Source organism: Apostichopus japonicus, chromosome 8, assembly GCF_037975245.1.
Source record: "Apostichopus japonicus isolate 1M-3 chromosome 8, ASM3797524v1, whole genome shotgun sequence".
In the NCBI taxonomy this organism is placed as follows: Eukaryota; Metazoa; Echinodermata; class Holothuroidea; order Aspidochirotida; family Stichopodidae; genus Apostichopus; species Apostichopus japonicus.
In genome coordinates, this window is record NC_092568.1 from 7,354,752 (window position 1) to 7,379,181 (window position 24,430).

The 24,430-nt window shown below is 36.8% G+C and overlaps 2 protein-coding genes across 3 annotated transcripts in view; one reads left to right on the forward strand and one right to left on the reverse strand.

Annotated features, from left to right (window-relative positions):
• Positions 1–602: 602 nt before the first annotated feature.
• Positions 603–17,316, forward strand: LOC139970366 (EH domain-containing protein 1-like). The gene is made up of 2 exons (XM_071975999.1): positions 603–1,744; positions 14,186–17,316. The coding sequence occupies exons 1-2, from the start codon at positions 833–835 to the stop codon at positions 14,882–14,884; spliced, it is 1,611 nt and encodes a 536-aa protein (XP_071832100.1). The 5' UTR covers positions 603–832; the 3' UTR covers positions 14,885–17,316.
• LOC139970364 (anaphase-promoting complex subunit 1-like) overlaps positions 16,520–24,430 on the reverse strand; it is a 55,730-nt gene continuing 47,819 nt past the window's right edge. For both annotated transcript variants that reach the window (XM_071975998.1, XM_071975997.1), the window contains exon 48: positions 16,520–19,885. In XM_071975998.1, the coding sequence (XP_071832099.1) occupies positions 19,785–19,885 (101 nt within the window). In that variant the 3' untranslated portion in view covers positions 16,520–19,784. The remainder of the gene's footprint in view (positions 19,886–24,430) is intronic.

Here is a 24,430-nt window from a genome sequence, read left to right on the forward strand (position 1 = left end):
TGTCCATGGTTTTGATAACTTAGTTTTGTGACATGTTTAGTTTCTCCAAGGGAAGGAACACCAGAGGTCATAATTTTGCGAGCGTCCGAGCGATGTGAACAATGGAATGATTTGACTGGGCCATTTGGCCTTTTAAGAGGGCCAATGGTTTTAAGAATGCTTTAGATAGTTACTTTCAGAATTGCTACAGGATCGGATGTTTCTGTGTTCAGCTCTGTAATATGGTCCACGATGAAGATTTTGACGTCCCTCCTGGGTTTTTTCCTAGTAAACTACTAGTACTACACTGAACTAAAAAAAATAGATAGAAAAATATCAAAAATATGATATGATGGTTGTTAATGGGGTTCAGCATCTAACATGTGACTTTTTCACGCTTCCACCCCTCCCCCTCCACCCCCCTTTACCCCTCCCCAATCTCGCAACTTTGCAAAGGGTTAACTTGAGTCAGCATTGTGAAATCGGAAGTAACCATCGAAACACACTCTTTATCACCCGAAAAAAATGCTAAGAAGAATAGGCGTAGCCGATGACGTCATGGCATGAACACGCGACCATTTATTTATACAATACTGTACAGCTCTATACTGTACTGTAGACGTTATGTTTGTGTATATGTATGCAGCTCTGTAGGAAAACGATTCAGTCGGATTTTCCGGAATACGCTCAATCGGCTCTGTTAGAATTGCCAGGTGATTTTACCTAACGTACAGGACACGTATAGACTTGTTAGCCTAACGGTACAACGGACTGTAACCTCCCATATTTGGTTTTGCACTCAGAAGTGATTGATTTCTCCCTTTTAAGTCGTGAGATCATCGAAAATATCAAGATGTTGCGGTGGTTGAGGGAAGATTCATCTGCGCGCAAGCAGCCAGATATTAGAAACGTGATTGAAGGTTTGCAGGAATTTTACAAGGACTGCATCTTACCGTTGGAAGAACATTACAAATTTTCTGACTTCCATTCTCCACCATTAGACCCTGCAGATTTTTCAGCTAATCCAATGATTTTGTTAGTCGGTCAGTATTCGACTGGTAAGACAACCTTTATCAGATATTTACTTGAACAAGACTTTCCTGGCATTCGAGTAGGGCCAGAACCAACAACTGATCGTTTCATTGCTGTTATGTATGGTGAAAAGGAGCAGGTTATTCCAGGCAATGCATTGGTAGTTGATCCTGATAGACAATTTCGAAAACTGTCCCGCTTTGGGAATGCATTCCTTAACCGTTTCCAGTGTTCCCAGACACAAAATGATGTTCTTAACAGCATAACCATTGTTGACACACCAGGCATCCTATCTGGAGAGAAGCAGAGGTTGGATCGCGGTTACGATTTTGTCGGTGTGTTGGAGTGGTTTGCCGAGAGAGCGGATCGGATCATTCTGTTGTTTGATGCCCATAAACTGGACATTTCTGATGAATTCAGAAGAAGCATAGAAGCCCTGAAGGGCCATGATGACAAGATTCGCATTGTTTTGAATAAGTCTGACATGGTTGACCACCAACAGCTGATGAGAGTGTATGGTGCGTTGATGTGGTCCTTAGGAAAGGTTTTGCAGACCCCAGAGGTTACTAGAGTCTACATTGGGTCCTTTTGGGACAAACCTTTACAGCACGACCATAACCGAAAGCTTTTTGAAGATGAGGCCAAAGATCTCTTCAAAGATCTTCAATGTCTACCCCGAAATGCTGCCCTAAGAAAGCTCAACGACCTAATCAAAAGAGCCAGACTTGCCAAGGTAAGATTAAGAAGCATAGGCTACTCTGGTAAATATTGTTGTGCCCAGCAATTAAGTTCACTGGTTTCAGTTGGTATGGAAAGTCCAGGTTTTCTTTTTCATTTTGCTCAAAAGGAAATAGTTAAAAGGCATTGAAGACTCGCCCCAAACCGAGCGCGGTCATCTGAAAAAGTTAACTTTCCGTTGCTTGCAAGTGACGTTTTGTTCGTGTCGCTACAAAAGGCAGACAGTAATGAAATGTGATACCTTGTTATCTTTAGCTGGACCTAAGATGTCCATCGCTGTATCGTTTATACACTGTGCTGTGGATATTGACCGCAACTGTATGTACTGACTGTACACTAGTGTCTAATTACCGAAGCTGTGTGTGTATTTTCTGGGATCGATGGTGGTGTCTAACACTTCTGTTACACCTCATTCGAAACTAGGTCAGATTACTGGCATTAGACGTTTCTTTTTGCGCGAGTCTTCACACCCTTTAAATGGTTAATGTACAGTACCTGCAGCCTAAACAACATGTTGAGCACTAAGATTTGTTATTATTTTGTACTTGCAGTGTACGTCAGATTGTACATAGCATTAATTAGTTAAGATTACTGTAGGTTATGTCTAGTATCAGGCTACCATTGTACAACTTTACTGTAGGTTATGTCTAGTATCAGGCTACCATTGTACAGCTTAGGCCTGTTGTCTCAAGTTTAATTTCAATGGAAATTTGTGTTTTACTTTTGTATGGGTACTTATATTTGTTTGTAGCCCTTTCTTTTCACAACTTCTTTAGGAAAAGTCCTGCCAACATAATGATGAACGAATTCATGGATAGGGCTTGATGTGGACCCCACTGTATGTCATAAAGTATGGCAAATTTCATATCATTCATGTCATAACATAAAATGTAAAATAGCAGCCCTATTGACATTTTGTGTGGACAAGAGATGTCTGTAAATCTCTCAATTTGTTAATGTAACTATACAAATTGCAGTCATTATAAGCTATGACTTTCTCTATGGAGTATGATGCTGTTGGCTGATGAAACAATCACAATTATACCTGTTTTACAACCCTCTGCCAAAACTCTGGGAGGCCAGACGTTTGCTAAACAGTTGATGTAGATGACAATACCCTGTATCTTTCAAGTTGTCTCTGCCAACTACAGTATCTTTGGCAAAGAGGGTTTACACTTTGAGTGCAAGATTTGCACAGAGAATCTATGCCGAAGCTGAATTGATATTAAAGGAAAGCACTGAACATTTATCATCTTCATAGGTCTGTTCACTATTAGGCAACGTTCTTCACCAAGCATTTTAGAGCCTGTCACAAATTATAGTTAGTTAGTTTAAACCAACATAAATTTGCAAATCAAGTAAACCCAAGGCTTGTTCTGTATGCGGTAGGATAATGCAAAGTAGTTACATATATTGTATACTGTACTGTGGTTATTGCAATGTACAGCACAATGTGCACATGTGGATGTACAGAGGGACCAGGCTTCCTGTAAAAAATTATAGAAATGCACAGACCTAAGCTCTATACTGTACTACAGTTTGTAGAGCGTTGATGTTTATATATCTGCAACAATACTGGATCAATACCTATCCTTTTTGTTACGACTTATTGTAGGCCTTCAGTAACATCATTATTATATGAATTCCAGTAGTACTGTAACATGAATTACAAAGTTTTAATTTTACTGTTTCCAAAGAAATACTTACACCTGTAGACAAAAAGTTAGCCTGAAGCCTTGAAGGCTATAGTATTGGAAGTGGAATAAGCAGAAAAGCAGCATAAACTTTTACTGTACAATATTACGATGTTTTCGTAACACAATCACAGCTCTACTGTAAACTTTGCTTTAATTACTTAACCACTTAGCTGAAAGTTTTTGATAATTTTCATTTCGAAAGTTCAAAAGTTCAAAAACTTGTGTGTCATGACCAGATGTCATGCTTCAATGGTAAATACTTTGTCAACAGAAATTTAACTCGAAGACCTGTGCAACACTAGTGTTGACTCCGTTAAATTTTACCAAATTGGCAACTTGGGGGTAAAAAGTAGCACTATAAAGACCATGGCTATATATACAGAAGAGTACTAAGGGATGCCGGAGGTACATCAAAAGGCCCTTTCCCTGCCTCTCATGTGGCTTCAAAGCCTTCAAGGCACCCAAGCTTAATAGTATTATATACTTGGTTTCTGTGCTTTGGTGCATCCCTCTTCGAACCAGAAAATAGTCAATGGTCTGTTCAGGCCTAATGAAGTAGATTCTATAAAGTATCATATCATAAAAAACTTTTAGGTGGCAATGTACACGATTTAGCTCAACCATACGTTTGACAGTATTGAGATACAAGTGTACGCACTACGTGCTTTACTAAGCCCAGTAATTTCTATCTCTAGAGTTGAAAACCTTAGACTGCATCATAATTGTCTGGCATGAGTTTGATTGTATTCCTACTACTGTTAGCTCTGTATTGAATGTAAAATGCAGTACTAGCTCTCAACATTAAGCCAATATATACCAGCAACAAATTTGAGAGCCTGGTAAATTTTTGGAACGTTTATAATGTGATTAAAGAGATACTACCATATGTGTTTATTTGAAAGGGCGGTCTACAGCCTATGTCGACCCTGACAGTTGAGTTCTGAACAGACTAGACGTTTACAGAGTGTTGGTGAATGCTGTACTATTGGTTAATTTATGTTGTACTACTTTTTCCAAAATCGTTGTCAGAAGTTCATTTAACAATTATCGGCTTGGAAGGCATTCATATTAAGAAGCTTAGCAGCAACATACACTGTACCTGTGGTAGAAGCCGAATAGCTACTGTATATTAACTGCACGTCGGGCGGCTATCCAAGATACAGATTTTTAACTCATTTTGGATTTTTTTACTAGGCGGAATATTAGCGTAGATGGGAAAATGGGCGGATTTCTCCTGGATGAAAAAACCCCACCTTGACCCTGGCCTGCCAGAGCTCGAACATACCCTGGGACCCTGTTAAAGCTGATTTTCCTTCCTGTTGTATAACTGCACCTCCAAACAACTCATTGTCTAGAGGTTCTCTGAAGCAGGATGCTCTTAAATACTGAATTTAAGCAAGATATGAACTTAAATGTTAAATTGGGCACATTTTTTCAGAAATCATTGTGTTAGTGTTCACAATGTAATTTCGACCAACCAGAATTCCAGTCCTGTCAACAGGCATACATGTATTCTCAACCAGCCAGAATTGTACTCTCAACCCACCTGCTGTGATTAGTGTATGTGCAGTGCTGTGCAAGTATGCAGACTAAACAGTACAATACGTTACTTAGATTTTGTGTCGTGACTAAAATTAAAATGAGGTGGATACACAGTGTACATATGTTTATGAAGATTATGGTTACTGTACCTTTGAGACACACCCACTAAAATTAATCGAAACAGAGTTAAAGAGACTGAGTCGCAGAAATGATAACAAGTATATATATTCAAAATCTTCTTGGAAAAATTCTGGTTTTAACTTTACTTATTTGCTTTTGCTTCCTTTACAAGTTCAAATACTTTATTAAAATTTATACAAACGACTGCCCAAGTCTTTTGTCATGCACAATAATTATTGATTAATTTGGATCACCAGGTACCAGTTTTCTCCCTTTTATTTTGTGTTATTTATTCAAAATTGCAAATTGTGTACATATTAATAATTATATATAATTTGCATACCTGTTTTTGCTTGATGTGTCTTGAAAGCGCTCATTAATAGCTTATTGTTGAGTGTGTAAAATGTATTTGGGGAGTCAGGCTAGCCCCCCAAAAAATAAGTTTTTTGTTTAGTTGTCCAACAAAGACTTGTATACTGTACAAAACAGTACAATACTACAGTAGTGCATGTAGCTGTAAGATACAATGATGGCAGTTATGGTTTCTGTTCCTGACCAACAAACAATGCAACTGCTGCATGCCATGCAGATATTTTAAGGCAGCATTTAATGGCTACTTGGTAATGTAATTCCTTAATATGGGTGGCAGAGTACCACCACTTTTTTTTTTATTGCTGTCAGTTAAAAGAGTTTGAGAAACCATGTTATCCACACTTCTGGCTGATAAGGAGAATGACTCTTTGGCTTCTAAGGATGCTCATAACATTGTAAAGGTTGACCTCAATCGTGATAATCTTGTCATGGTTGATTCCAATCTGTTTTTCAATTCTCACTATGACTTTGGCCTATAGACCCTAGTTACTTTCCACTGAGGAAAAAAATTCACTTTTGCTCTACCTTCCTGTAGAAACTGGGGGAAATTCTTGATTTTTTGTGTAAAAGAAGAATTTTATGTTGCTCAAGAGAATTTTTTTCTAATGTTGAGAATTCAATTGGCAATTGCAGAGTAAATAACTATATATGAAACTGAAAGGCCTATTTGAAATTGAATTGAAAATGCAACAAGTTCTTTTGACAGGGACAACTCCCTGGTTATACATACTGTACAGTTACATGCAGTAGAACCATGAACACTTATGTTTATTGGCATTGCACATTGTGCTGAGGAGATTTTCTGCAGTATGCCACAGTGTTACAATACAGTAGTTTATACCAAACCAGTCAATCTATGAAAATGTATTTGGCCAAAGTTTTTGTCAGATGTACTGACTCATTCTACTGATCATTATGAGTATTTTATCGTGGTATGCATGCAAGCAGTTACAGTGTTGTTAAATATTAGAACTTTACTGTACATATATACAGTGCAGCAACCAGATTATACACATTGTGAAACCTCTTTAGGGAATCCCCCATTGAGATACATGTGCATAAACTGTTAGGGAATAATAGCCATTGTCAAGGAGGAAATTCCTGTATTGAATAGAATGGATTTCAGTACTGTGCAGTCAGATAAGTGGTTTCAGAATCAATAGGGAAGTTGTCAGACAGTGATATGGCATATAAACTTACCTTGACTCTGGTCACTTACCTGTCTCATACTTATAGACACTCTCATCGAATTGACTAAAATTGATAACAGTTGGCAACAGACTTCACTGCTGGTTCATCACCCTTTAAGCTGCTTTGCAATCTGTTAAAAATGACTTCTTAATGTTCAGATTGCAAAGTAGCTCGAGATAACCATCATCAGAAGAAGATTCTTTTGACGATGGTTATCTCGAGCTGCTTTTAAAAAATCATTTTAATCGCATAGTAAAATGCTATGCAACATTGGCTAATTGCTATACCAAACTATGCAAAGGTGTGTACAGTAGCAGGTTTTGTACATAGGAATGTAGCATTTGATAAAGAGACAGTTTCGAGTCTTCAAAACTGCTATGTATGGCTACACAAATTTTCCAAACTAAATTATTCCTTTTAGATACTTTCCTGTAAACTTGTAGCATCTTGCTTTCGTATATTCTGATGCGTTCTCCTCGACAGATTTTTAAACTCAGATTAGTTATAATTACTTATTACTTGATCAAAATGAAACAAAACTGTTAGCAAACTAGTTATCCACTAAAGAACCTGTGTTAGAGAATGTGTTAAAAGTAAGAGGGCCTGAAGTTTCGATCCTAGCATTACTTTTTACTTGAACGATATTCCGTTGCAAAATTCGATGACTATTCTTTGCTCATTTTTTTTCAGGTCCACTTACCTGTTTTGTTGTCCTCAAAGAGTTACAGTAGAATCATAATTGATAGCTGGTTCAAGCCTCACTGATTATGCACGGTCGTCTACAGTAGGCTTGAAACCTCCAAAAGTGAAAGAGTAGTACTTTGGTTCATGTTTATCTTGAAACACAACTGACTTTCTCATATATTCATCTGTTAATGTTCATACTTAACATTCAAGTAAGATTATAGCATCTGATCATCAGATTGTGGGAGGAAGTTGAATGGATGTGGACAGCAGGAGAGAGAACCCCAATTAACCAACCGGCTGCTTTAATATCAGCTGTTACACTTCGCTTGCTTGTGAAATTTGTAGAACTTTTTTCATGAACAAGACCGTTCAAGACACGTGGTAGGTGGAGAGTCTTTCACTTCAAGTAAATATTGATCTTTGGAAAGTTGGAAACTGACGGCACAGATTTTGTTGATATGCCTGCCCGTAATAAAAGGCCTTTGGGAGAACACAGCCAAAAATTGAAGTGAAGACAAGTCATTTCTACAGGCTATTTTTTTGAAAGAGAGCTACTGTACTTTTGGCTTTGAATTTTTCACTACTTTTGTCTATTATTCTGACTCTGTAATAATACTGTACTTAACCTTAGCCTTTCAAAGAATAATGTGTTTCTTATACCTGCAAAAAAAATTTGTTGCTTCAAAAGTCAACATGAAAGGTGTGGAAATGGTACTGTACACTGATACTATACAAGGAAATTTGTGAATATAAGTTCCTTGAGGGATATCCAATAAGTATGGGAATAATACAGTTTGTCTATGCTGCATAGGGTAGCAAGGGTTAAATCAAATCATCAGACAATATTATTATTCCAAGGTAAATGTCTGACCTTTATACAGTGCTGCGAGACTACAATCATCTACAGTATCTACACACGTTGTGGACTCCTAACATCTATACATGGATGATGTGCACTGGCACAGCTGGCACAGGAATGTCACATATTCAACACTAATTATATATCATCTATTATATATATATCAGCTATGGCCCCAAATCACTGATCGAAACGATAGTGTAAGTGCTTTCAATTCATCGGGTCCAAAAGCAATGCTCTATTAGGGTTCATATTTTAAATGCCGGATTGTCAACCTTTGCAAGATTCCGAGGTGCTATAATACCGGTGTATATCTATTATTATCTACAAGTGTTACTGTGTATATCTAATATTATCTACAAGTGTTACTGTTAGGGTAGTTGAGTTATCTTTAGTTTGCTTACATAACCATTCATAAAGAAACGACCTTAAACCCTTGAAATATTGGTTTACTTTACTGTCTCAGTTTAAACAGTGTCAATCATGCACTGGATACCAATAAACTGTAAATTGTACTTCACAGTAAGGTACACGGTACTTATCACACCACAGTGCAATGTCTGCACATTAATACAGTATTGCAGTCAGTACTATGGACAATGTCTTCATTCCTTGCTTATCTGTCTCCTAACAACCTTAGCACTCCCGTTCTACCGTGCCTAGTTCTGTAGTGCCGGTATCGCACAAGCAGAGCACTGTACTGTACACTTGTACTGTACACTTGTACTTCACAGTACATACAGTACAGTACTATACAGTTACGCAGTCAGTTCTATGGACTGTTGTAGTACATCCTACAGTACATACAGCAGTGGATCTGTGAAAAATGGTGTAAGTTTGAATGTCTACTGTACCTTCGAGGTCTCTTAACAAGTTACCAAGAGAATGGAAGTATAAATCAGTGTATAATATTCTGCAAACTCCTACTGAGCCAACCTTTAATTACATCATACTGTAGTAAGCTATACTGTAGATGATTCGTATGAAGTGGATGGAATTGTGGACAATTTTAGAAAAGACTAAGAATGATTGCAAAATATGATTTTCTAGAGTGCAAACCCGTCAGATGTATAAAGCATTTATAATCAACTTGTTATCCCATTAGACAACAGTTTGAACTGATATGATACAGTATAGGTGTATGTAATTCATATGTTGGTCATGTATCACATTTAATCTTATCTGATACTGATGACAGATTTCCTGTGTCATGAGACAAAAAGAAATAGAAAGAAAGGATCCAGGAAAAGGATACTCGTATTTATCAAATTTCAACAGTTGTTATGTTCATCTTAAATCAGCTGTATTGCTGAAACAAAAGCTTTATACTATAAAGTTGTACAGTATGTTGACTTTGTACAGGTACCAGTTGCGCCACACCTACTGTACGTAGTAGGTGTTGCATCCTCCGAACAATAGCCTACTAAGGCTTGGTCTTTAAGCCCCCACCACTAGTTGGTGGTCCTCCCGGGACTATCCCCTCCCCCCACCCAAAGGAGGTATAATTGTGCAGTGCCCAGGGAGCGAGGGCGTAGTGCTAGAACATTCCAATTTGTAGTTAGGTAGATGGGAAAGTGCAGATCTGTGGAGTGGGAGACAGGTAGGTATGATCGCTCGTAAATCCCAAAACCAGTAAGTTTTGGGGGAACACATTCGCGCAACTGCATATTAAAAACTCGGTTATAAGTCATTAGGTTAAAAGTTGTAAATTTATTAAATTGCCCAATCAGACAACATTGGTATTTACTGTACAATGTACTTTATTTACTGTTTGTCATCTGTCATTCAGGAATAGTGAAACAAACTACATTGTGATGTTTCACACTTTTTGTACTTTGTGCTCAGTTTATTGACTTCAAATGTAACACTGGGAGATGTTACTTTACATGTACATTGCAAGACACGCCTGCAATTTTGTTTTAATGTTCGTATCAATATATAGCATCACATAGAACCCTGGTATTAGAACCTATCTGTTTGGTGATCCCAATTATCACCTTTGTTACCTTCGTGACCTCTAGTGGCAGATATTGTGGCCTATTGAAGGTGTCTAACAGGGAGGGGGTATTCCCCTCCCGTACCCTTTGAGAATTTTTATTTAATATTATTAACAGTGCTTTAGTTGCAAAGTGGTGTTATGTGTATTAAAATGGTCTGAAATAATTATTTAAATTTAAAACTTTGCAAATACATACACTATATATACACTGCTCAGTTTAAATGAGAAACCCTGCAAAAACGAAGAGATATATTTTGAAGATGTGTGATCACATTTGGTTTACTTTCGCTTGCACAGTTGTCTGAAACTGTGCCGTTATTTCCTGTGGATACAGTAAGCTGACACACTCTCACATCATCCCTGGTTCTTCTGGATGGAACCTGAACTGTTACCTATAGGCTACCGTACTGTATCAATTGCTCTTTTTGCTATTCCCACCTGCTAAATAAAGTGCACATTGAATTGAAGTATCTGGCAACATTTTTTGTTTTTATTCTCACCATTGCAACCAAATTTAATGCAATTGTTACAGGTACAGGTATGTTGGTAGTGTTGTTGACATTTCACAATACCAGTGTCAATTGAACAACAGAAGGTTGTTAATTGAATTAATAAAGCGTCCAGGAAGGTAATTTGCAAACTTCTGGACATGCTGTTCTATTACTTGAGCTATATTATGCATCGTCATCACTCATCAGTGAGATTTAAATTGGTGTCGTAATACCGTAGAGTTTGTTTATCACCAAGAGTTTGGCAACTCAACAAATTGAAAATCAGGTTAATTAGTTTCTTGGAATTGATTCAACTGTTCGCCGTTCTACCTGAGGTGTTCTTGGCCAAATCTGATTTACCTTTCAGTATCAATTAATAATTATATGAGGTAATTAATTATGGATAATTCCATCTCCATGTTGTAATGCTATGCCAGAAAACTGGGCGCAAGATACGGGTCTACTAATGCATTCATGTCTCACGATTATAGGAATTAAAACTAACTGTACTTAATAGCCAGATGTCCATAGCATAATGACTTTAAGGTTGTCATATAATGCTAATCTGAGAAAGGCAGTACAGTTCTGTATGTACGTATGTATGTGTGTACGTACTGTATGTTTGTGTAATTTACAACCTGTGGTTTATTTGAAGAGCTCCAGATGGCACAAATTAATGTCAATTTTAGTCATTGTTAGCATCAACATATGAACTGTATCGACAGTTAGTCTATAGTCTCTACACAGTACATGCTCTTACAGTGGTACATTGTGGGAGTTTCAGAATCTGACGTTGCAGTTTCATGTACTATTAAACAATTTAAAACAAACCTGCTTATGTCAGACTTAGATGCTTTGACTAAATAACTTGCTCGTGTTTGACGTCAGGACAAAACTTGTTAAAACAAGACTTCATTTGTTGTGATAATGTATTTCTCTACCTGTACCACTTTTCTGACATTGTTTTGTGTACTGGTCTACTGCTTGTGCTACTATCTGTTGAGTTTGCACCTAGCCAAGACTTACTGTACTTTCTTTCTGTTTTCCACTCTCATGTTTTTTTTCCTCTTAAAAAAACTAGCAAACAATGTTACAAAATGGTGTTTTAGATTGCCTGTTTTTTTTTGTATGGGTGGGTGTAGTGCTTCTCATTGATTCATTGCATCATTTGAAACCAAAAGAAAGGAAAAAAACATATCTTTTTTGACCAGCTGTTTACATACTTCCTTCCTTCTCCTTTCCTATAGCTTGCAGTAAAATAATACAGTCAATTAAAATTAATTACTCCATTGAGTATTTCTAGCTAAATTGGAATTTCCAAAAAGTTTCTATCAAGATTATTTTTTTTAAAAGAAGTCCCTAATATGGTTTATATTGCTCAGTCAAATTCTTCATAAGGAAACAGTTTCACATCCTATGGTTAGTTTTGGTCTTGATGGTTATTTTGATATATGTCGGTTATATACTTGAGAACTTAAGAAGCTAAATGCAGTTGGGCAGACATGAGGGATGGTGTACATGCAGGGAGTGTAATGATATCCCTTAAACAGCTCTGCCAGAGGTAGTAAAATTATTTTTCTTACCCCCCTCGGCCCGGCAGCTGTTCATGAAATATAATTTATGAAAGTCTAAAATGAGTATGAGCAGTATGAGACTGGTTAATATCCAGAAAGTTCAACAGGAAAAGTTGTGCTTAATACCCAGTAGTCTCTTGTATGTACAGTATGTACAGTACAGTAGGTTTGTATTGAAGCAGCGTAGTGGGTACTGTACATATTGTATGTCATATATAAGAAGGATCACACATATTACATATACTAGTACTGATAACATGGGGTGTCTCCAAACCTTGTTATTTGTACATTGATTAGTTTCTGTTAGCAGCCCCCTGTGATAGACAAAATATTGATAAATCTATGAAAAGGATAAAATGACTTAGGATTGTAGTAGGTACAGTAGTAGTGAATATGAATTCCCTATGGTTTTGGACTATTTATTATTTTCATTAAAATATAATTGGTGGTGATATAAAAAGTATAGTTCAGAGGTAAAATTTATGTTTGACAATGTCCAGGGAAATATAAATCTACAGTTATTTAAAAAAGCATCGTGGTATTGGGTTTTATTTTTATTTTTTACGTGCCTATTTTCAAGATTCAGTATGTCTTGTGTAATATATGTATTGTAGAATTAGTGAAATTGAATCAAACAGGTACAGTATGATATCATATGTGTAATAGATGGTTCAGTTACAAAAGAGGGGGCAGGGGGGGGGGCGGAGGAGGTGGAAAAAAAAGTTTTTTCTTCAAAATTTGGATTTTTTTCTGTAGACCTAAGTGGATCCATACATGTACAGTATATACGTGTCATCTTCATTGCTATCATAATTCAGCATACTGTAACAACCCCAGTAAAAATTGGAATTGCACTCAATCTAGGGTTCGACTCAATACTAAGTTAAAAATATTAAAGGAAAAACATAACATACTTTGTCATTGTGCATCTACGTACAATGTGATATACCTGCTTGCTTTTTTAGGTTAATATTTGGTACAAAATGTATAAACTTCAAAATAAACAGCATTTTTTATTCATGTAGGAATTGTGAATGAAAATATTTACACTGTGACTGATGATGAACTTGCATTACAGGGCTCTCTATTGTACATTCCCCACTCACCTACTTATTGAACTGTGGTGAGGTTCTTATCTTGATGCCCCTCTCAAAGTTTACAACAAACCTTTCAAACTGAAGGGGAGTTTCCACTTTCAAAGCCTGGAATTCTTCAAATGACTCCATTGGTTTATATACATACAGTAGTATAGCTTGATAGGAATGCAGTCATTTGTGTATATTTAAGATTAGTAATGTTGATTGATGGACTGCCCAAGCACTGTACATGTATTCAGCACATTATGTATTAGGTGTGCTATGTTAGACGCAGTGTGAAGTCAGTACTGTGTGGCATATATATACTCGCTCTGGAGTTTGCTGTAAGTCATATTGATGTCATTAACTGCATTACAAACATGTTTGGAATGATGGATGTTCACAAGTGGAGAAGCAGGGGGTGACTCATTGGTTACTTTGCCAGTACTGTGGTAGGCTAAAATGTACTGTACAGTAAGTAAGGCATTCATTTGTCATCATACACTGTATAACTATACCATACAGTACTGTAGTGTACTGTACTGTATTGTGCAGAAATTGTACTTTATTGCATTTCATTTTATGTGACATGGCAATGCAATAATTGGCAGCACAGGAACAATGTCTTGTTTAATCTGTCAAAGCAGCTCTTTGCATAAATTATAGTACATTGTCAGTTTAAAATGCCCCCCTTTTTTTTATCTGACTTGAATATATGCAAGTTTTATAATTTTCACAAAGACTGTTCACTTGTTTAGGAAGATATTTTGTTGACATATTGTACATTTGATGTATATTGATTTTTGTTTTTGTTTCTTTTCTTATTAGGTTCATGCCTATATCATCAGCACACTCCAGAAGAACATGCCTTCCATGTTCGGCAAGGATTCCAAAAAGAATCAGCTCATCCAAAACCTACACGAGACCTACCGTGAGGTGGAAAAGGAGCACGGCATCTCTCCCGGCGATTTCCCTCCCCTGGGCAAAATGAGGGAGCTCCTGAAAGAACACGACTTCACCAAGTTCCACCAGCTTCGCCCCAGACTAATTTCGAAGGTAGATAACATGTTAGCCAACGGTATGACCAAACTGATGCAGATGATACCACAGGAGGAAGAGATGATGAAGACGGAGCATGTTATACGAGGCGGCGCTTTCCACCACACGGACAACAGCCCGTTCGCAGGAGGAGAGGGCGAGGGCGCTGACTACGGGAAGGGGGAACTCACCGATTGGGTGGTGAACGAGAAGATGGACAAGTATGAGAGTGAGTTTATGAAATTGGGCCCCGTCGATGGCAAGATCTCTGGCGCCACGGCCAAGAAGGAGATGGTGAAGAGCAAACTGCCAAACACCGTGCTGGGCCGCATCTGGAAGCTATCCGATGTCGACAAGGATGGCAAGCTGGATCTGGAAGAGTGGGGTCTAGCCAGACATCTCATTGAGATTAAGCTGGAACAAAATGAGCTCCCAATGGACCTTCCACCCCATCTCATCCCTCCCTCCAAGAGAGAATTTTCAGAATAATGAGGAGAGAATGTTAACGATATCTGGTCATTTTTGCTCTTTACTATGGACAGCTTTTCATCCGTCTAACAAAAAAGAAAGAAAGGAAAAAATAAATAAATATTGGTGTAGCAAACCAGCATTTTCTACCCTTTTTGAGGTGTCATACTGCCCCTTCCCCATCCACAGTGTGAAAATTGATTTAATTTTTTTGTTCTGACGATTTTTTGATGTTTGGAGTAGAATTAAGATATAATTGAATATCCACACCCCTTAAAATAGTTAGTTTTGACGGCCCTCGTGAAAACGTTTAAACAAGAAGTGAGTTTTCATCAATTAGGGATGAACGACAAGATAAATTACTGTAAATTTCAGTATTAACCAATGTTGATTTTCTTCTGTTGGGAATCCTGAATCCACGATCGTCGGTCAGTCCCCCATGGTCAGGTTAACATCAATGTCAGTACATTCTCATGTAATGTTTGGTCTCACTTCTTCAAGGTTTCTGTCGTCTTACTTGGACCTTTTTTTTATCTTAACGAGCACCATGAGAGTCCTTACAAAGAGTGGTTGATAAATTGAGATACAATATAAGAGTGAAAGAAATTATATAGTGAAACTAGTATTGATACTACTGTACACTACACTCTGAATCATTTAGTACTACTATATACAAGTTTATTCTCAGTTATTATACATGCCTTTCTTTCTTATTTTTTCCCCTTTGTAACCCTCCAGTGTAACCTGCTTGAGTAATGAACTCTTTATCTTCTTTCATTTACTTTGCTTTATTTCTCTGTCTCTCTCTCAGTACATTACACTATATTGAATTTATTTGATGGTACTATTATTTACTATAAATTTTAATCCTGGAGGTATAGATGCAATTTACATCATTTACATCCACTAACATTTTGTTATTCCCAAGGAATACATTTGTAATTTTTTTTTTATTGTTTCATTACTCTCTAACAACAGTTTTTGTTTTTTTCTTTTCTTTTTGAGGTGGGGTTGATTGGGGGGGGGGGGTGGGGGGGATGCAGGATGTTAGTACAGAAGTATGACAGAATTAATTTTTCAAAGTGTTTACTATGAAATGGTTCTACAAGATTATATTCAAAGAGTAACAATGATTGCTGATGTCACAAACTCTTTTAAAGTTGTCATCAAGTCTACGTTGCAGAAAGTTAGAAACAATTGTTGTATTTTCTCCCATATTTACGGGACATAGTGTTTACTGGCACACATATCGTTTTCCTATGGTACCGAGAACTATCTTGTTACAGATCTGTGGTTATTCAAGTTATGGTTGGACTTGATGTCAAAGGTAGTGCTCACTTGATAATGTTAACATTTTGTGGAATAATGAATGAATGGCATGCTTGCAGCCAGATTTAAAAGTCATTGAAATAGGTGGTCAAGAAAACATGGTTTTATGAACCTGATATAGATTGAAAGCTTTGGCAGCTAACATTGATTTTACATGGAAACCATTTACTTTTTCTCTTTTTCATTTGGGGTGGGGGGAGGTGGGTGGGGTGGGGTTTGGATATATTTCAGTCTGACTGTATCACCCAAAATTGTAAAACTTGTCATGTCAGCTACAGTACACAATGATGCAAAGTTCAACAGATTACATTAACTGTACATTAACTATAGGTTGCATTCTGTAATATGTGTGCATTCTCTTCATGTTGCATGTTACATTCTGTAATATGTGTGCATTCTCTTCATGTTACATTCTGTAATGTGTGTGCATTCTCTTCATGTTGCATGTTACATTCTGTAATATGTGTGCATTCTCTTCATGTTGCATGTTACATTCTGTAATATGTGTGCATTCTCTTCATGTTACATTCTGTAATGTGTGTGCATTCTCTTCATGTTGCATGTTACATTCTGTAATGTGTGTGCATTCTCTTCATGTTGCATGTTACATTCTGTAATATGTGTGCATTCTCTTCATGTTACATTCTGTAATGTGTGTGCATTCTCTTCATGTTGCATGTTACATTCTGTAATATGTGTGCATTCTCTTCATGTGGCAGACTTCTATATTTGGTTCCATCCTTTTTAAAGGATTGATTGCCACAAACAATAACAACATTAAATTTTTCAACACAGAGGTCAAAGAAAAGAAAACTGTTATTTACAAAAAGACCAAACTTTAATGAAACCATGACAACTCTGAAATAGCTTATTTCGTTCATCGTACAGTCGTGTACCTTCCTTCGTTTCCTGGTTTGGTATTGAATGACGTTTCTAGAGCTTGCTCGTGACTGACAGCGAAGGAAATGAAAAGCTTTTGACAACAAACTATAGCCATAACTACAGCCATAAGTTGCTCTTACCTATTAAGATCTATGTAGACTCAACTATTTTTATTTTACCCAACAGATTACCACTTTATGCTATTGTGAATTACAAATAAATTGAAACCTATAAAAACTTAACCTGCATTCTTCTTTGGTGTTTTATACATGTTTATCTTAAGAAACTGGTTGAAGTTTTTTCAAAAGACACATGAATCCTAGACCTATCACACCAGGAGCCGATCCAAGGGTGGAGGTGGGGAAGGGGCTGCATCCCCTCCCCTCTTCAACCCCATGAGAAATATGTTAATAGCACGACCTTGTGTGTAGTCCGAATTTATAGCCTAAATTTGTCTCAGAATGCACCATTTCAATTCCAAAATGTTTGCTTTTTTTCTGAGGGAAGGAAGGGGGGGGGGTGGGGGGATCAAAGTTGTAAGGCGAATCAAAAGAAACAATTGGACACAAACATCGTTGTAGAGATTATATATTGGTTGTAGAGACATACAGTATCACTAGCACAAAATAAAGCAGTATTTTGCTTTGATGCTTGGTTTGTAATCAGTTTACAAAAATGTACAGATCATTATCAATCCATCTATAATCCCCCTCTCTACCCTCCCCCCCTCCATCCCACCCACTGCCTCTAAATCAGTCTGGAACATCTGGTTATATACCCACCACATACCTGCCTAATTGATTTTATAAACTAAGGGAGGTTTACAATTTTCCATCTGAAAAAAATCAGAAAATTCTGAGAATAGGTCAATAACTTACTAAAACAAGAGTCAAAGTGATATAAACAAGGAGAAACAACCAATGTTTGGGTTTTACACATCATCAATGAATATAACATATGCTATGTAACGAGAAACCTGTGCTAACGGTAGCACTGCAGATCAACAAGAATTTCTTACGATTATTTCTTGAAAAAACATTGAAGTGGGTTTCCCAGTTGCAAATTCAAAACGCATGTAAAACATGCACAGAGCTCATTTCTGATTTTCTGACTGAAAAACGTCAGAAACTGTCGGTTAAAACCGGACGTGTTGGTGGGTCTGTATCCACTCCACAGGCAGTTAAACCATAATCTGCTATTATGCAAAGTTTCAGGCCAATTTTCAAAGTCCCAGACTAATTTTCTCTTACTCTTTCTGCCTCCAATATTCAAACTGAAATTGGTCCACTATGAAATATGACAGTTTTTAGAAACGAAACCATTTTCAGTGTCATCACTTGTCTGCACTTGACTATCCAGGAATTAATTACAGTGTTACATTATGTTTACATACATTGTGTAAATAAATTCTGACATTCCTCCCCAACAGACAATTCGTTAATGGTTAATTATGATATCAATGACCTTTCACCAGCACTAATCCAGCAATCTTTGATGGGCATGAGTAGCTTTGGATTTAAGAGGCATCTCATCCACAAGCCACTTTAGTTGTTGCCAGGTATGAACTCATTTACAGCTTGTCTAAAGTGAGACTTCAACAATTTGTGTACTTTCTGTGATAGAAATGATTTGTGATCTACAAGTTTTATTTATGAATAAGGATAAGAACAGTATTCCAGTTTGCAAAGTTTGGATGACTTTGGATGTGATCAATATGATTTGAAGTTGTATCTGAGAACAATTTCATTTCAAATCAAAGTATTCTATAACTAACTCTAATATATTAACATTATGTGGTGCCAAATTTAACCCCCCAAAAAAATGTAAAATGGTGTCCTAAACTTTCAAAATTTGACCTAATTGTAATGTCATTTTGACCAATACTCAGTGGTTACTTTGGAAAACATAATGGAAACTAACTATGAAACATATAAAAAATGGGAGTAAATTTCATTTTAGGTTATTGCATTTGAGAAACATTACCTTATTAGGGTTTGTGACAAAGTGTTTCAGATTACATAGGTGGGGGAGGCCATGCCACCTGGCACAACCACCTACCCCATCCATCCCTCTTCCCTAGTTTTAGGGGGCCTGCTTATTTGCAGTTACCATTCATAAAATTCAATGCGCGTCTTAATCCCACATCCAGAACAATTGACTATATTCAGTAGATGGGAAACTAGATCTTAAGTAGAATGGAGATAGGTAAGAGAAGAACTCAGTCAATCTATAAGAATCACATCCTTTGGAAGGTCTTAAACCTGAAACATGATCTTGAATTAACTTGTATTCCAACGATAAACAATTAACAGATGACGCAACATATAAGTGCAATCTGATAACATGATGGCAGCAGCATATAACAGTGATTATTCAGTACTGGCCATCCTTAGTCCCCATGGCGATCCTTCCTAGCTCCACCACTGGCCACTTACTCCCACCAAAAAAAGTCTGCCTCTCTACAGACTTTAACTCCATCCAGCTATTTGCTATTTAATCAGAAATGCATGATTCCCCTCAATAACTCAAATCTTTCACACCATTATTATCTTAACAATAATACCATTCATATCACATTCAGTTGAACCTACTCTATCCCTGTCCATGTCTTACATACATATCGTGGATTCTTCCAGGAAATTGACGGGCTGTTTGTGACCTTCTGATCAGCTGTGATCTTCTGTGAGAAGACTGTCGTTTATGAGTGTCGTCACCTGTCCTGCTTCAGAGTGACTTTCAGGGTCCTGACGACTATGGTCGGCACCCTCAAGGTTCTTGCTGTTAGCAGTAGCTGTCCCATCGATGGCTCATCTGGATTAGAGAAAGAGGAAAGTAAATTGTTAAAAGATCCAAGACATGTCGAATCAGATCAAATCGAGCCAGATTGCGTAGAACATAAATCTAGGGTGCTCCTCATTTCACACAATATGAATGTCTAATCTACAGAGATAATCTCTACTGCTACATACTGATCCAGTCTCGCTGCAGCGGGATTTCGCGGCTAGTGCAGCAGTTCTTTATGACACGGTGTCTAAGTCACTTTTCTCTTAGGAATGGAACTGGCAGGGGCAGTGAGGGAGGGGGCAGTGATGGGGAGGTGAGGGAGGGGGCAGTGAGGGGGAGAAGGAGGGAGGGAGAAGAAGTGAGGGTAGGAGGTAAACAAGCATAAGATTACAGGTTCATTGACACAGCTTTTAGGGCCATTCAGGGAAAAGTAAATGTATTTCGTTGATCACATATGGAAATGCTGGACTCATGTCAAACTGCTAAAATATGTTACCAATTAAGTAAAACTACTGAAATGCTGATAAGAGATGAAAAGTGAGAAAAATGACATATTATCACAAATAGTTTACTGATTTGACAATTAACCAAAAATTGTGAAACCGATCGCATATTTATGGTACTTGATCACTATTGCCATGTTATAGCGTAGCTAATTTAAATACATCCATGGTAGGTTAATATTTTGTAGCGACTAAGCCCTGTGCTTTGTTTGCTCAGGAATGCTCCTAAAACACCAGGATGATTAAATGTTCAAACTGGAAAAAAATGTCTCCTAGATTCGTGTATATTCAAGTCGTTTTATGTCACAGCACATCTGCTATGAATGTCATGGAGACTACAGGCAAGGTGTTGACGTTTTGTGTCAGATGCAAACTATTTTCTTTGAAACATTTTCAATTTTTTTTTTAAAAGCATCTCTTGTAGCTCATTTTATAAAGAGGGGGGGGATTGTTTCTGATTGTAACATATGATATTAAAAGTTAAAGACATCAAGGGAATTGCTAGCAGCAAAGACAGTTAAAGTGATTCTGTGCATTTCGAAAAATGAAAATACACAAAACTGTTCATTTTCAAAGAATGGAACTTCGTTTAAGATGCTTATCTGACAAACCATGCAAAATGAGGTTTCACCAAGCTAATTTTGCCAACAATGTATCATTAATTAACACATTAATGATTGAAAGTATCATAACATTTATCCTCTGAAGACCGATTTCATTCATGTATTCTGTTACGGCATGCCTCTTGATTTAAACAAGCCAATGAGAGAACGTGCTGTAATGCATATTCAGTGCCAACGAAGCTCTCCTTGCTCGACGAACAGCTGATCGTCGATGCGACTAGCAGACTAGTGACAACAGTAAGAAATGTGCAAAACCTAAGCTATGGTCACACATAATACTACACTTGGTATCATATAACTTCTATCATCTTCAAAGTCTCTCTCTGACTAAGCCTAATAGACTAACTTTATTACAACTACTGTAGGTCTCTGACTAGGCTACTAATATTATATTAAGACCTTGGCCCTACTGACAGTAACCAATTCAACATTTTAACTCAAATTTGGAATCTAAAACTAAAACAGCGGCATTATGCATGTGTAGTACACCGGTGACACCGTCGCTGTTTAGTGTTGCATATTCATGACTTAACTCACATCTAGGCGTGGTCTAGCTCTAATAATGAGAGCCTTTTGTTTAAAAAGGCTTTCAAAATTGATACCGTTTTTTTTGCAGTTTCTGTTAGTTTTAACAACTATCACTGTCATTTTTCATTCATCAAATGACATATTTCATCCATGAACAACACCTTGAAAAATAACGGAAAAAATTACATCATACTCCTTTTTCGAAAAGCACGTAATAATTTTAGAGTAAGACTTTCATTTTTGCCAGGAAAGGAATTTCACACGAAGTATCCTGTACATACAGCTTTCAATTAGAAACTGAAAACGCAAATAAAATATCATGTATACAATGACAGGAATAGGCAAATGTTAAATGAAGTATTCTAATAATTAATTAAGTCCTCAATCATTAGTTCATCTCTATTGAAGCTAACGAGGGTCAAGTTGTGTATTAAACATAAGGGCAGTGTCACTGAGTACTACCTTGACAAATGATGCTAAAAGATACATATCCAATAGAGTGGAAGTTTCCTGTCACTAAATGAGTAAATGTTTTCAGAAGATATCAACACAACCGACACCTTTAAGAGAAAAATGTTCAGGGATAATCTTATTAATTATAAGTTCCTGCAAACTGCTTTTGTGTTGATTGCAGTTGAGGTTAGGACCTTTTGCACCATCAGTGAGGATGAAACTATGTTATCCTTTTTTCCTGCTCACATTTTTCGGGGTCCCTGTATATCTTCCCATTCCTCATATATGTTCCCGGGTTTTGGGGTTGTAAAGCCTGTTGAAACCCGCCCTCCCCCATTTCGTATGAAGTCATTGTTTTTCCCATAGACACACAAAACTGATTAAATTTAAATAAACAGCATGTATACTTGTGAAAGGGAGTGTTCTAAGAATCCTCAGGGCTTAAGAAAATAGAACACTCCCATGCAGGAAATGATGTCAAAAATCTATATGGAAGCAAGACAAAGAAAAAGAAAACAAAAAAACATGTGTACTTCTGTATATAAGCACTTTAAATTGCAGAACGAATGAGCTCAAATACTACGAGATGGTAAATAACAAATGCTAAGACTTTGTCTGGATAAGTAATTAATCAATGGTAAACTGCATAACTATCTTACTATAGGAACTAATTAATCCTTCAGGCTGTGCTCAATAAAAAACTTTCTTAATAACATCAGGATGGAAGGCATTGTGTACTGCTATGGAAGGGAATTCTAGATATCTATAGCATGTTTATCAGATCATAATATTCCTTGTAAGCAGTAGGAAGTTTACATACCTATCTCTCGCTTTCATTATCGGAGGAAGTGACCACTCCTTTCTGCAAACTATTAATACTCTCTCTCTGTTCTAGTTCACATATATATATGAAGGAAGTGAAAGCAGGTCAGTGTTTTTCTTGGTCTGTACAAAGGAAGAGCTGTGACTTGTCTTTGGACTTGTAGCACAAGGACTGTGCAGTACGAGACCAGATAATAATCCACTCTGTATCAGTGTGAGCACAAGTAAATGGCTATATGTTTAAAGTACAAGTAAATGTCTCTATGTATGTTTGTTTAGAGTAAAAGTAAATGGCTATATGTATGTTAGAGTACAAGTAAATGGCTATATGTTTAGAGTACAAGCAAATGGCTATATGTTCAGAGTACAAGTTAAAGGCTATATGTTTAGAGTACAAGTAAATGGCTATATGTTCAGAGTAAAAGTAAATGGCTATATGTTTGTTTAGAGTACAAGTATATGTTTATGTATGTTAAGAGTACAAGTTAACAGCTTTATGTATGTTAAGAGTACAAGTAAATGGCTTTATGTTTAGAGTACAAGTAAATGGCTATATGTATGTTAGAGTACAAGTAAACGGCTATATGTATGTTTAAAGTACAAATAAATTGCTATATGTTTAGAGTACAAGTAAATTGCTATATGTTTAGATTAAAAGTAAATGGCTATATGTTTAGAGTACAAGTAAATGGCTATAGGTTTAGAGTGCAAGTAAATGGCTATATGTTTAGAGTAAAAATAAATGGCTATAAGTTTAGAGTACAAGTAATTAGTTGTTCACTAGTATCTACACTAGATTCAGAGTACAAATCCACTGGGATGAAATACAAGTATCCACACTAGAATATGAGTCCTGTACAAATCACTACAAGTCTACTTGTTGTACAGGAAAACATTTGTACGATGAAAACCTGCAAATGGTGAATTATGGCCAAAATTCTATTTAATATGGTGAAAAAACCTGCTGCTAGCATTTCCTTACAGTCCTGTCTGGTTCAGACAAAAAAAATGTGAATATCTAATTTTTCAACATTTTGCCACAGATCAAGTTACATCAAATGGTTCGTTGCCATTTACATGATAAACATTACATCAACATTAACATCGCAACAAGTCATTTCCTGTTCATGTACTTCCTTCAACTGAGCTTTGATGATATTTAACTTTAAGAGAGTTTCCCCCTATTTCAACGGATGAAACTAGCTGCCTTTTATGGACCTAACAGACACATTAAAAGTTTTGTCAGAATTTTTTGTTATATTTCAGGTCATCACCTTCTTTTCTTTTCTGATATGAACCTTTTTCAAGTTCACTTCATCAGGCTGAAGTGTTTCACACTTGAAAAACCCCACAAACATCGACATAAGCCTCCATCGAGTGTTTGGAAATAAAACACCTCACCTCTATATTTTATAGTTGTTCAGTATGAAAACTAGATTTTGAACCAACAAACAAAACAAAAAACATATCAAAGAAACAGACTTTGATAAATATAAGAGTTGAGCCTCACAAAGGTGACATACCAGGGAAACTACAGCAATTATATGATCATATGGTTGCAGCCTCAGCACAGACAGCTTTATGGTTGATTCCTGGCATTTTCATTACATTTGCCAGCTGCGATTCAAATATTCACTCTAATC